Here is a 13,142-nt window from a genome sequence, read left to right as displayed (position 1 = left end):
TCCTAAACACAATCACGCCCAGATTGACGCAATCGAAATGGTGCGAAACTGGGAACGACGTCTTCCCAGTGTGTCCTTCCAGGAAGCGGAGGCTTCCGATTCGGCTCTAAAGGCAATTAAAAATTTTCCTCCCTCAGCGCCGTCCACGTCCGGCATCACCGCCACTCCGTTATTATTACATTTCGGTTCCGCTTTTTGCCCATCAACGAAACGATCGACTCCATTAGGACTCGTTTCTAGGGAGGCGTGTGCGTTCGCAAGTAAAATGTGTCGATAATGGACACTGCTCAGGACAGGCAGCTTCGTCCCGTGGGGGGGCTGCAAGTCGCGTGGTTCGATGGTGAGGTGAAGGTGTATTCTTCAATTATGCAACAATTTTCATAACAGAGCACGAGCCTGCAACTGTCGTCGCTTTTTGTTACAGCGCAGCAAGTAGAAAAGCTCGGATGGAGAAAGGACATAGGGGAAGATAGCGGGGAGGTGGAAAATTGGATCGATGTAGTGGAAAGTGGAACAAAAACGGCTGCCTTTCTTGTGCAAAAGGTGCATCAGTTCTTCGTTTTGCGCGAGCATGGTAAAATGCATTAGCCTGGCAGGGGGGTTTGAGGCGACACGGCCGTATCTTTCTCGAGTTGGCTACATTAGATCCTTATCGAGGGAAGGAAGGCTTCGTTATTATGTTGAACCAGGAAGAAATAGGTGGTTCACTGCGCATATAATGCCTCGGTTGCTGGTAGACCCAGTTCAAAGTTCCATTACGAGGGCGGTACAGTGCAGGCATTCGCTAGAAAATGTAAGAGGTTTTTCTGTGGTTTCACGTGCAAGGTTGTGTATTGTTGTGTTGCAATTGAAACTCACTCCAGAAGAACCTACCATTGTGTGAAGTATGTTGTTTTGCTAGGAGCGCAAGCGAATACTGTGGAAAGGCAGCTATGGTTTTTCCAAAGAAATGCTGCGCCAGATGCAATGTAGCGAATGATGTTTATGGAGAACTTTTAGATGTACCCTTGGAGTTGCTACTACTGAAGAAAACCGGGGGATGTCACCTGGAATTTATGATCCCTAATAAGATACTACCAAAGATATATATTTGTTTGCGACTTGCGTGGACTTGCATGTCTTTCGAGCAATCGTTATTTTACGCTGACACTGCTCAATGTATGCTTCTGTTTTATTGCTTTGGAAGCCCTTGGACGATCAAAACAAGCTTTATTCTTTTATTTGATCTAACCTTTGTCCGATGTGTCACGCGGACCAAATGGTTGCAAATTTCAAACGTCGTCACCCGCTAACTTCAGTGTGGAGACTTTGGAGACGTTTTTTTCCACCTATTTTGCTTATTTAACACATGATTCACAAATTAGCACCCTTCCGGCAAACCTGCGCAGTATCGGACAAAGATGTGTTGTTCGAGAAAGTGGTAGATGTACGCGATGACTACCGCGATGTGTGGGGAAAACACAAAGCATGTACCCTCAAACATCAACCAGCTTCATTTCAAAACGACAATGTAAGTTGTTACCCAGCGAGAACTCCGCTTCTCCGTAGGTCGTCAAGCTATGATAAGCAATTTCCATCTGCCGAGGAGGCGCCTTTGTTTTGTACGAAAAAGGAACCAAGGTTACGTCGGTTACGGTTGGATAACGTTTTTGTACCATATCCACTGGAATGATGTCGGAGCGCGAGACTCGGTCGGTGCTGTGTTTACCGTTTTACCGTGCGAAATGTGTCTTTGAACAAGTTTCGACGTCGTACCGGGCGTACGTTCGACGAGCGGGAGAATACCGTCTCCAGCGACCGGTATTATCCGGTACGACCAACGGTGCGGATCTTCATGCGGACAAGGTAGCACAGCTCGTTGGTACGAGTAAACAAGCTTTTAGGATTATTACAAAGCAATAGCGAAAGCATCCAGCAACAGCTACACTGAACTGATGGAGTTGGATGAATCATCAATTCTGGGCGCTCTGGACGTTACAACATTGGGCAGTGTGCGATCCGAGATCGGATAAGTTTGATGACGTTCTCATTAGGCTTTTGTTGGGAGAACGGTTCTGAGTCAGCGGTACTGGAGTGCTTGGTTGTTGTACCGAAGGATGGTTAAGAGAAGGTAAATGGTTGTACTCCTTTGCCAGGAAAACATGCTCTGCAGAGTGATAAATTAAAGGTTGTCGCTTGCAGAGATTGCTTTATTAGTGCGGCAATATCTTCGGGGGATTTCATGAGTTTTGTGATAAACATTTCAAAATACCTTCCATATATCAAAATGACCGAAGCTCTTTCAGTTTGGTTATTTGTCTAGATCGATTACGCAATGAAGAAACTTTGCGAATTATTTGTGGGGAAACTCTTTTCCATAAAAAATAGCCCATACACCTGTCATCGCTGCTGGAACAATTCAATTGCTGTCTGTTCTATTTTACTGCCAGCCATCTGTCGGTGGCAGACTCTTCCCATCAGTCCATCGAGCGCAAAGCAAATTCCAAACAAGTTTAATCAGTGACATCAGTCAACTGGCTAAATTTGGAACCCAACCATTCGGAAAAGGAAGGAAGCATATGTGACGGCAAAGCTGCTCCAGCCTGCGCCATAAGCAATAATTGAAACGAGCTACGGGGCTATGGGGAAGTTATTTCTTTCCAATTTTCTATTTCCTGCACCGTTGTCAGCACGCGGGCTGGAAACAGCCCGCTTGCACGGGTAAACTCGTAAAACTGTTCGATGAGCTGTGTCGTCTGTGTCAACATTAGGGAGCACCGGGGACGTGGACGTAATCGTCCTTTTATGGGGCGAAACGAATTAATTAATCCATCAAACTCAGATCACCGGGTTGGATAGGTTTTCATGAAAAAAAGAAAACTCATCCGAAGAACATTGACTCTATATTTAAACCAGCAAAGTGGAAAAGAATGTGAATGTAATGATGTCATGTAGGCCTGTTTTTGTTGTACTTTGCTGAAATTGCAAGCGCAATGACTTCGAATAGCGCTACCTCAAACCGCAAGTGTTGTGATGATGAAGCTGATTTCTTGACTTTTCTTTCTTCCCTGTGTTGGGGATTCCGAAGACATTGAATTTGACTATTCTTTTTGATGTATGATCGCTTCCCGGCAAATCAAAACCCTTCACATGCGCCTTACGGTGCAATGGGTTCGGGAAATCCCAAGATCCCCTGCAGAGTGGGGTAAAAAGGTCGAAAAAACCGCCTCTTATCAACCACCCGCCAACCTAAAAAAGGTTCAATGATAAATTGTTCCATAGAAACGGCTCCTTTTGGGGATGGCACACAGCACCCAGACACACACAACAGAGCGACTTGCCGTAACAATGACAGACTGCCAAAAGTTCCTCTAATCTATTCTGCCCATTTTCTCGAGCACTGGAGCGTTGGGTGGGAATTTCGGTAGCCATCAGGAAGCAGGCAAAAGCTTTCTGGCAAAAAATCCGGACTGGAGTGATTGTTGTGGGCTTGCAAAAAAGAATAAGGGAAAACTGCTTTCAAAGCGTTTAGAAAGGATGCCCCGGGATCGTCAGGGAAATATGTTTCGGGCGACGTCCAAGAGTGCAGGAAATACGGCTTAGGCTTCATTTTCCTCCATTCATTGTGGGTGTGTGAGTGTTTTCTGTGTGTGTGCTGTCCTCACCCACTCACATAAAGTGGAAAGGGACACACACTAAAGCGTGCACAGTGTGCGATAGCACCGAAAGTTATCCGACAAGACATTACGCGTGGTGTGGCGCCGCGGGAGCGGCAATGAAAACACGGTGGACGAGAAGGAATTTTGTTTTCCCATGTTCGCTACCATAGTTACCGCCCAAGGGTGGGGTGTGCTTTGGGCTTTCCGTTGGACCGTCGCGCCAGCCTGTCGGCAGTGGCAGTTCGATTATTTCCACCTGAGCCGCACGCGATCCGTTTCTGATGTGTGGTGGACGGAAAAAAACCGTCTCATCTGTTCGCAATGGAAAATCGAGCCCCTTCTCAGAGCGCCATCCTGCATGGGAACAGGCGAAAGTCGGAAGCTACTTTTGTGAAGGACAGTATCGGGCCATGATTGAATGCATATGTTTGTTTTTCAAGCAAAAAAAGGTAAAGAAACGGTCGTATTAACGATTTTCACTTCTCCGCTGCACTTTTCGACTCGGTGAGCCAGAACCCCAGAGTCGTTAGTCGAGTGTCATTGCGGCTGGAACGAGAAAGGTAGAATGATTTTCACCATATCTACTCAAACTCAAAATGGCAAAGAGTAGCAAGCAATGGTGCGTGTTTGGTTACGTAAAATTTGCGTTCTATATTCACCGTTTTTTGCCAGGCGTGCTGCAATCCAAGCTGGGAAATCAAATTGGAAAATTAAATTACGTACAGCGAGTGGATAGCGTACGGAAGGGCAAATGTAGAACAATCACAGAACGGCAATCGAACGAATGGAAGCACCAGAGCCCTATAAAATACGAAAAATGAAACGTTTCGTGTCGCGTTATTTGAGAAGGCAAAGAAGGATACGCATGGAGTGTTTTGATTCAACTTTCGGAGCGCACAATTGGTGGCAATATTGGGGCGTGTAAAAGTTTCGCCAAGACAGATCGATTGTCTCGTTGTTGGAGGGTGCAAATGTTTGTTTTCTTGTGCACGACACCGTGTAGGAAGAGGGCGGTGTTATGCAAGATCTGGCAATCTGATTAAACTGTTTTATTTCTTAGTTGAACGAATTTCGGGGAAGTTTTAATGTTTGGAGGATAACGATTAAGTATGTCTGAAAACAGTATCGGGCTTAGGCAGCCCTGAAATAGCTTGACTTTTCAAAAATACGAAACGATACCAATGAATTTCTAATGGTGTGATCCTCTCCAAAACTTTGTAAAACATTCATCGAATGAATGACTTTAACGGCAAATCCAAATGTTGAAGTTAGTTTAATACTTAAAGTTTCTTCACGAAGCTTAAAAACTTACACCAGAAGTTGCATATTGTCTATTCCTTTATACATTAATTATTATTAAACATTAATATTTTTTATTAATATACATTAATATTTCTCATCGTGGGACGTTAAGCAGGTTGTTGCATACGTTGATAAGGAAAAAAGCTCGATCATCGTATAGCATTGAATTCAGAACAATAGTAACATACATGTTGTGGCATAGAATTGTTTTCAATATATGAAATTCTTCCAAGCTAGACTTAAAGCCTCAAGTGCATTAACTTTTAATAGAAAATATTTTTAGATACATAGATACCCCTTCCTTAAATATAGCTTACACCCATTTAATTATGGCTTTGTATCATACATAGCGATGAGAAGGTGTTATTTAACATGTAGATCTTGGTTTTCAACTAAATTGTTTTGAAATTTTACTTTGCCTTGTGCTTTCATTAGGCTTAGAAACGATTTTCCTTCTCGTCGAAATCAATAGCTAATAGAACTGTGACAATATTGAAAGACTCATCTCTTTGCCTGAAATCAAAATGAACCAAGTTTTTAGATAAGAACAATACCCCCAACGGCCAAACTGCCATCGTTAACGTCTTCGAACATTGGTACATCCAGGCGAAGGCCTGTGACTTGAAGGCAATGATTTGCGCGGCGATATGACCTTGTTGTCTTGCGTGGAACACATATCTCCCCCGAAAACCAGCACAACCAGTACCGCAGTATGCACCGGTCAATACTGATTCCGTCCGCTTTGATCCTCTTTATTCTGCCCACGCAGAGCGATGCCGGTCGACCCGATGGATGACATTGAGCTGCGCTCGGTTCAGCTACAGTATCCCAACCAGCGGGGCTCTATAGTTGGGTCGTGCGATCTGCGCCGCGTGCCGACGGACAAGGGCGACATCCTGGTGGCGGTGCAGGGCGATACAACGAAGCCGGCGATTGTGACGTACCACGATCTGGGATTGAACTGTGAGTGGGATGATTGTGCAGAGTGGGCTGTATGTAGCATGTAACTAATCGGTGCGTGTGGGCCCCTTTTTAGATGCCTCGAGCTTTGCCGGGTTTTTCAACTTTCCTACGATGCGCTCGCTGCTGGATAACTTCTGCGTGTATCACGTGAACGCACCCGGCCAGGAGGACGGAGCCCCAACGTTCCCGGAAGAGTGAGTTTCTAATCCCGCCGTGTGCTGCTAGCAGCCGTGTAGAACGCTCAACTCATTGTGAAACGTGTTTTACCACCCACAGCTATGTCTATCCGACGTTCGACGAGCTGGCCTCGCAGATGCTGTTTGTGATGACACACTTTAACTTGAAGTCCATCATCGGTTTCGGTGTCGGAGCGGGAGCAAACATTCTGGCCCGTTTCGCCCTGGCCAATCCGGATAAGGTTAGTATGAAGCAATGTAGACCCTCCATGGTAGAACCTTTTTTAAGTGTTGTAATTTGTAATGATTTGCGCCTCTCGTTTGGCCATAGGTTGGAGCACTCTGCCTTATCAACTGCAGTTCAACAGCGGCCGGCTGGATCGAGTGGGGCTATCAGCTGCTGAATACGCGTAATCTGCGCACCAAGGGCATGACCCAGGGTGTGCTGGACTATCTGATGTGGCATCATTTCGGCCGGAATCCAGAGGAGCGCAATCTGGATTTGGTACAGGTGAGTTGCACAGGCTCTGATAACGGAGGAACTAAATCATTGAACTATTCTAATGTCCTTTTTGTACTCCAAATCGACTTTGCAGCTGTACAAGAGCAACTTTGAGCGCTCGATAAATCCGGTTAACCTGGCCATGCTGATTGATGCTTACATTAAGCGTACGGATTTGAACATTGCCCGAACACCTTCCGGCTCACCACAAACTTGTAAGTGATGATGCGTCATGTTCGATAAATTGACAGTACGCAACCACCGACACAACATAAGAGTGATTGCTCGTCCCACGTAGTGCAGAATGTCTCGCTACTCGCTAATCGAGACATTGAAAACTGATCAATTCTAATGGGTATATTCGATCTTCCTCTATCTCTTTTTCTCTCTCTCTCTCTCTTTCAATTACATTTTCCAGCTGCCCCATCACTGAAGATGCCCGTGTTAAATATTACTGGCGCATTATCGCCCCACATCGATGATACAGTAACGTTCAACGGTAGACTAATCCCGGAGAAGACTAATTGGATGAAGGTAATTTCATTTTAATCGACAGCAGCAGCCATCCCCTACCACATGCCGGTTGGTGGTACGTGTTGGCACGTTATGTGACGACGGGCAGGCCATCCACGATGCCCGTGTTCCCGGAAACTTTTCCCCTCAGAGGCAGGGGCGCCGTTTTTCCTCGGATGAAGGGTCAGAAGACCCGCCGTGGAGGTGGCGTATTGATGGGTGTGGTTTTAGGTCGATAATGTAACTAATGTGTTGGCGCGTTGCGTTTCGCGTATGGTTTTGTGTGCAAGCGCGCGCGCGCGTGTGTGTTTTTATTCTTTCTCCCGTTTCTCTATCCTACCCACCTGCCGCCTCCCTTGTGCAACACACTATCGATCGACTCACACAGTAGTAGAGTGATGTAACGGGTTGCTTGACAAAACTGCGCCTGATCGCCTGGTGCACCGTTACTGCCATAATTTGAAACAACTTTTACGGCGTCAACCCGGCAAGAGCTGGGACACGCGGTTATGACACTTTTCATTAGTTATTACGAAGGGGCTTTTAATGGAACTTTCGAAAGCACTTCACGAAGGGAGCAGTGCACGCAGGAGATGAGTATCGCGAAACAAAACCAAAAAACGCACGGTAATATAATGAGAAGCGGTGCAGATTTGTAGGACACATTTTAATGTGTGCAGTTGTTAATTATTTTAATGACTTTGGACAGGACATGACGCAGACGCTTCCTGTTCTTTTAGCGAAAGTTTGCGACCGCGCCGAAATGTGAGAATGAGAATGAACGATGTCGCCAATCATTGTTGCTTCAGAATATTATCATTTCCATTACCTTTATTTACATTTTTGCATAAAATAAGCTATCACAGAAAAAAACACTCAGTTCCAAACTCTTTTAGCTTGTTATATCTCTTATGTCATTGTCATTCAACAATAGTAAAACAGAAAATTCATGATAAACATTGTTCAGTGAAGATCTTTCGTCGATCTTCCCTAATGTCATGCTTTGCTACAATTCTTTTGAAAAAGGAGATTTTTAAACGTTGAAGCAATGATTTGTTTATGACTTGAGTTTATATTTAGCTAAGAAGATGCCAATCACAGTTAAGTCGTTATTGCAGTTGCTTAGGCCGCTATTAAACTCACATCAAAAGTGCCAAAATGAATCAGATAGAATGTAACGCCTCGTAACGCTTGTTTTTTTGGGCGTGAAATTTCCAACTAATTAAATCAATTAAATGTTGATATAGAGCGTCGTCTGAGAAACAGATGATTCAGAGTACAGCTTCATAATATCTACAATGATCTCAGTGACTAACATGTTTTGTTTCGCTTGCGGCTTTGTTTTAGATTTCCGACTGCGGTTTGGTACTGGAGGAGCAACCGGGCAAGCTGGCCGAAGCGTTTCGACTGTTCCTGCAGGGTGAAGGCTACGGTAAGTGCTAAATTTTTGCGACTAAACACAACACCCCCTCCGTACTAGTAAGATGTAAGAGTATGCGCGCATTAGTTACACCCATTAACTGAACTTTGCGAACCTACCGAGAATGCCCGCAGGAGGGGAACTCTCGCGAATCAATAGAACCAGAAAGGCAGGCTACTTGCTTGCGTATTTGCTAGTTCGGATATGCTAGAAGATGCTAGAAAGTGTATTCTGAGTTCGCGGAGGAATTGGAAAACATATACACAGCCACATACACCCAAGAATACTCTCGCGACAATATAGGATCAACCAACACATACACACACATACACGCTAAAAGAAACACAAGCACACTACCGACAATACCCCACCGCCACATTGCACCGCGTACAGATGGCATAAGGGCAGAGAGATGGAGGGAATGAGTCGACACAGGGAAAGAGTAAGGAGCAATGCTTTTGTGCTAACGATAGGGACAAACGGAGACCGCGCGCGCGCAGCTAGGAGAAGCAGCTTTGCTAAGCAAATGAGCAACCGATGTATTAGCTAAACACTGCAACACACACATACATGCGCCCATTCGCTCAATAGTACACATCCATATGCGACACTTTCATCGCGGCTGCATCGTTGCCGCACCTAAGCGGTAACGCCAATAGACACTGCCACTACAACACTGTTCCGCTAAGCCTGTAGGATAATGAAATAGAGCAAACCACCAACTCATCTTCATCTCGTCGTTGTGCCACATTTGCTCAAAAAAGAAATCGTAATCGAATTATCAATATAATCATCCGCGCTATGGTCAGAATCAGGTGTAGTAGGTGGTCTTGATCGCGCATCGAGACACCCAGGCTCACACTCATCGATTTCACACACAGCCCAATCATGTGATTCATATAGCATCCTGTCTCATTCACAACAACAAAAAACACATTTTCAACGAACGAAATGGAATCATGATCATTGTCGCTAAATCCAACCCTTCCCAACGATTCGCTACCAATCGTACATTGGAAATGGAAGTAACTTTCTGTAAAACGATAGCATTGGTTTCATTATAAATTAATATGATCGCTGTATCTGTTCAATATTTGTACCACCTGTTCGTGCTAGTTGAAACAAAACGATAACAGAAAGGAAATGCAAAAGTATAACTAATTCAGAAGCATTAAATGTAACACAGATTAAAGAAAACAAGCATCACTTGAAATGAAAACCAGTTAAACTTAATAAGCCTACATACAGCAGTAACTCGAACCATATTAAACTAGATCAATCAAATAGTGCAGCAGCTTGAAATTGGCGGACTTTAATGTAAGACTTTCTTAGCTTACTGCGATCGGTACGCTTACGAAGATGGTAGTAGTTACGTTAAGTTTTTGCTCCATTTACAACTCTCAGAATCAGTTGTTTGTCGTTTTGATTGCTTCCATTGCGCGGGAGAAGTACACGAAGTAGTCGTTACGTTGCGTTGCGTTACGTTGCGTTACGTTACGAAGCTTTAGTTCGGTTTTGTCAACCGACCCAAGCGTACCGGTGTTAGGGGGTTTGCATTAGACTGTTGATTGTTGTTACGATCGTGATCGTGCGACGAACAAAAACGAACGGAAGGACGGAAGCCGTGTAGCTGTGTTAATATGAATTGAAACGATTATAGACTTTATAAATTGAATCATTGCAATAAAGCCGATTGAGGAAAAGTTTGTTTGAGCTTTGAAAATGAAACAATCACGAAAAAAAACGAGTTATCAAAACCAGACAAGCTTAGTGTTGATGAATGAAATCACATTGCCTACAGCTTTTCAATGTATTATTTAATGGATTTTTGTTTTATTCTTCTAGATTTTTTTTTCTCGTAATTTGATCTTTTAACTGTAAATGTTATGAAGCAAACAACTCAAGGACTAGTTTTGCTGTTTCACTTTCTTTCACTCTTTCACTGAAGCTTCTTTTCTTTATGTGTTTTTTTTTAGTTTTCCCTATCATTCATGTCATTCTGACTGTCGTTGATTCTGTGTGAAAGTGTGTTAAAAAATAAAAAAATATATATCGAGTGTTCGCATTGGACATTAATCGGCATGTGTGTACGTGGGATTGGTGTGTATGTGTGTGCGTGTATGCGCGTTTATGGATACGGTCAATAACTAGAAGTAAAATACGTATCGTAAATGCTACAATGTAATATGATTTCGATGCAAAATTCGTGTTTGAGTGAGAATGTTTGTTTTTAGCGATAAATTGCTAGTTTATTACACGTTTATTGCTAGCTGTGTTTTAATTTAACTGTTACAGACAATTAATATTTAACACTTGTTTAAATAGCTTTCATGCGTTGAATTTTGCCCGTTATAACATAACAGCTTAGTATATTTTATGTGTTTTAGTTTATCAATGCTAGTGATTCGTTTGTTTTATTGCCTTTATCATTTTTAACGAATAATTAATAAGGACAGCATTAGCCATTTTCGTTTGATTCTTGTTTTACATCACATTTTGTTCGATTCATCTTACTCACCTATTCAACGCATCTCTTTAATTTCTTTATTATTTTGCCATAAAAAACAACACGCAATTTCTCAATTTTATTTACTCATCATGCCATCTGATTCGTTTACTTTTAGCCGTTGGAGCTTTGCAAAAACTAGGCAAACTGTCTCGCCAGGGCACAGTAGAAAGCTTGTCCCAGTAGAGTAGTAGCGACCTGGCGGGCCTAACGTTGTCTTGTGCCAATCGGTCTTCCATCTCACCTTTGCCCATCCCCCTCCCCCCTCGGAACCCTGCGGTTTACGCTTTTATGCCTTGGAGTGTCGTGACGAACGTGCAGCAGCGCTAGAGTAACATCGATGTCGTCCTTTCCCTTGTGCCCTGCTGTGGAGCGATTGAAAGTGAAACAAGACCATTGAACGTGTGGCCAAGCAAGGAGAAGAATAACGTTCAATGGTTTTCATACACTCCCCTAATGGGTACAGTAGGAGTCTGCTGAGCGCATTCCCTCTTTAAGTAGCAACATAAATAGAAAAGCGAAGGACCAATCAATCGCTTCAGAAGGGGCGCAAGCTGTGCTGCTTTAGAATGTCGCGAGCATTAACCACACATGAAATGGCTCGCCCGTATGTTTTACCAACCCAAAGATTGGCTTAAGATTGCTGATGTGTGTGTGTGTTTGTGAGTGCGTGAAAAAAGCAATCAAATACTAACGCTAGAACAAAACACGCACTATTTGGCGTTCCTACAAAAAATAGAACACATTCAAAGCGAACAATATAGAAATTCATTTCACGCACGGTGTGAGTGTGGCGATGAGCAGAACTGAGCCGTTTCATGTGCCATCGTTTCTTGCTGGCATGGTGTTTTAGTATAAAAGATAAGGAAACCATTTTTAAGTCACTTTTTTCTTTATCATAGATTTGTAGTGTAATTCAACGTCTAAGCTAGATAATTGCGAAAGGTTTACTCCACTGCGGTGGAAAACATTCATTCAATCAGAGGATAGTGTCTCAACCAGAGTCATCGTTTCTTAGCACAATGTCAGTTATTTTGTTTTACAAAACTTTCATCCCATTCGTTTTCTTTCAACAAAGCTGATGAGGAACAAAGATGCGGGAAAATACACAGCTAGTGCCTTGATATTAGTTACTTTTCCATCTCATAAGTAGCAAGCTTTTTTCGTTTGATTTTCTGTAGTGAATGCTTCTAATTACCAAAACAAAAAAAGCTATAAATAAAGCTCAACGCTTGAAAGCTTGCTCTACCAAACAACTAGAACCACTCTCGTACGGTGACTAGTGGCTACCCAGTACTAATGATTCGGCGTTTCGGTGACCAATATTAGAAGCTAACCAATACAAAAAAAATTGCGCTCAAATTGTGGAACATGTGTTTTCTCCTTCCCACAGTTTCGAAGAAACTACCGTCACCCACTAAAGCACAGGCGCCGGCTGGTGTGTAAACAAAACAAAAAACGAGCGCCGTGGCCGTGCTTTTTTGCCATGCTTTCTCACACGCAACGCGTACGGCAAGTACGTTCAAACACAATAAAAAAAACAATGTAACTGTAACTCTACGTTACAGTTTAATTTTAAGTTAGTGCAACACCTCTTCTTTAAAACACACGGACACTATCCAGCAGCCGAGCTCTTGAGTTACATTTCCTGCATACGTGCAATTTTTACGTTCTCGCATCGCATTTTTACCTTCCACCATGCAATCTGTATTATTGATTAATTCGTTTAAGTTTCGTCTTATTTCCTCAGCTGGAATGTTTTGCCGTAATGTTATGTATATTTTTGTTTATTTCTTTTTGTTTTGATTTATTTTATAGTTTTACGTTTCAGTTGTTGCGTTTCAATTTTGTATATTGTATAAAAAGAAGACAAAACAAACAAAAAATCAAATATGGAATAAATTATTGAACCAAAACCAAACAAATTGCCGGAACTGCCTCCGTTTTGCTTGCCTTTATTTGGATTAGAGCTGACGCTTTGAAAGAAATACACGCATTCGCTCAGCAGGACATTAAACACAGCCCAGAATCAAAAAGCGAGGGAGATTGCCTTGAGAGGTGCACTTAGCGGTTTTATGTTTCATTTTGCTTAGGTGCATCTGTTTTTTGTTTTGGTTATTGA

The 13,142-nt window shown here is 43.0% G+C and overlaps 1 protein-coding gene across 14 annotated transcripts in view; it reads left to right on the top strand.

Moving 5' to 3' along the window:
• Positions 1 to 13,142, top strand: part of LOC120902479 (protein NDRG3) — a 46,708-nt gene that overhangs the window by 27,543 nt on the left and 6,023 nt on the right. For 12 of the 14 annotated variants that reach the window (XM_040311255.1, XM_040311245.1, XM_040311248.1 and 9 more), the window contains 7 exons: positions 5,710 to 5,903; positions 5,977 to 6,097; positions 6,180 to 6,321; positions 6,411 to 6,590; positions 6,676 to 6,796; positions 7,000 to 7,115; positions 8,442 to 8,526. In XM_040311255.1, coding sequence (XP_040167189.1) covers positions 5,710 to 5,903; positions 5,977 to 6,097; positions 6,180 to 6,321; positions 6,411 to 6,590; positions 6,676 to 6,796; positions 7,000 to 7,115; positions 8,442 to 8,526 — 959 coding nt within the window. Of the gene's footprint in view, positions 1 to 5,709; positions 5,904 to 5,976; positions 6,098 to 6,179; positions 6,322 to 6,410; positions 6,591 to 6,675; positions 6,797 to 6,999; positions 7,116 to 8,441; positions 8,527 to 11,138; positions 12,946 to 13,142 lie in introns of those variants that run through there. The other 2 variants (XM_040311250.1, XM_040311249.1) reach the window with 2 other exon arrangements.

This window comes from Anopheles arabiensis, chromosome 3 (assembly GCF_016920715.1).
Source record: "Anopheles arabiensis isolate DONGOLA chromosome 3, AaraD3, whole genome shotgun sequence".
NCBI classification, from domain to species: domain Eukaryota; kingdom Metazoa; phylum Arthropoda; class Insecta; order Diptera; family Culicidae; genus Anopheles; species Anopheles arabiensis.
Note: the sequence above shows the minus strand (reverse complement) of the source record. Positions and strands in the feature narration are given on the sequence as shown.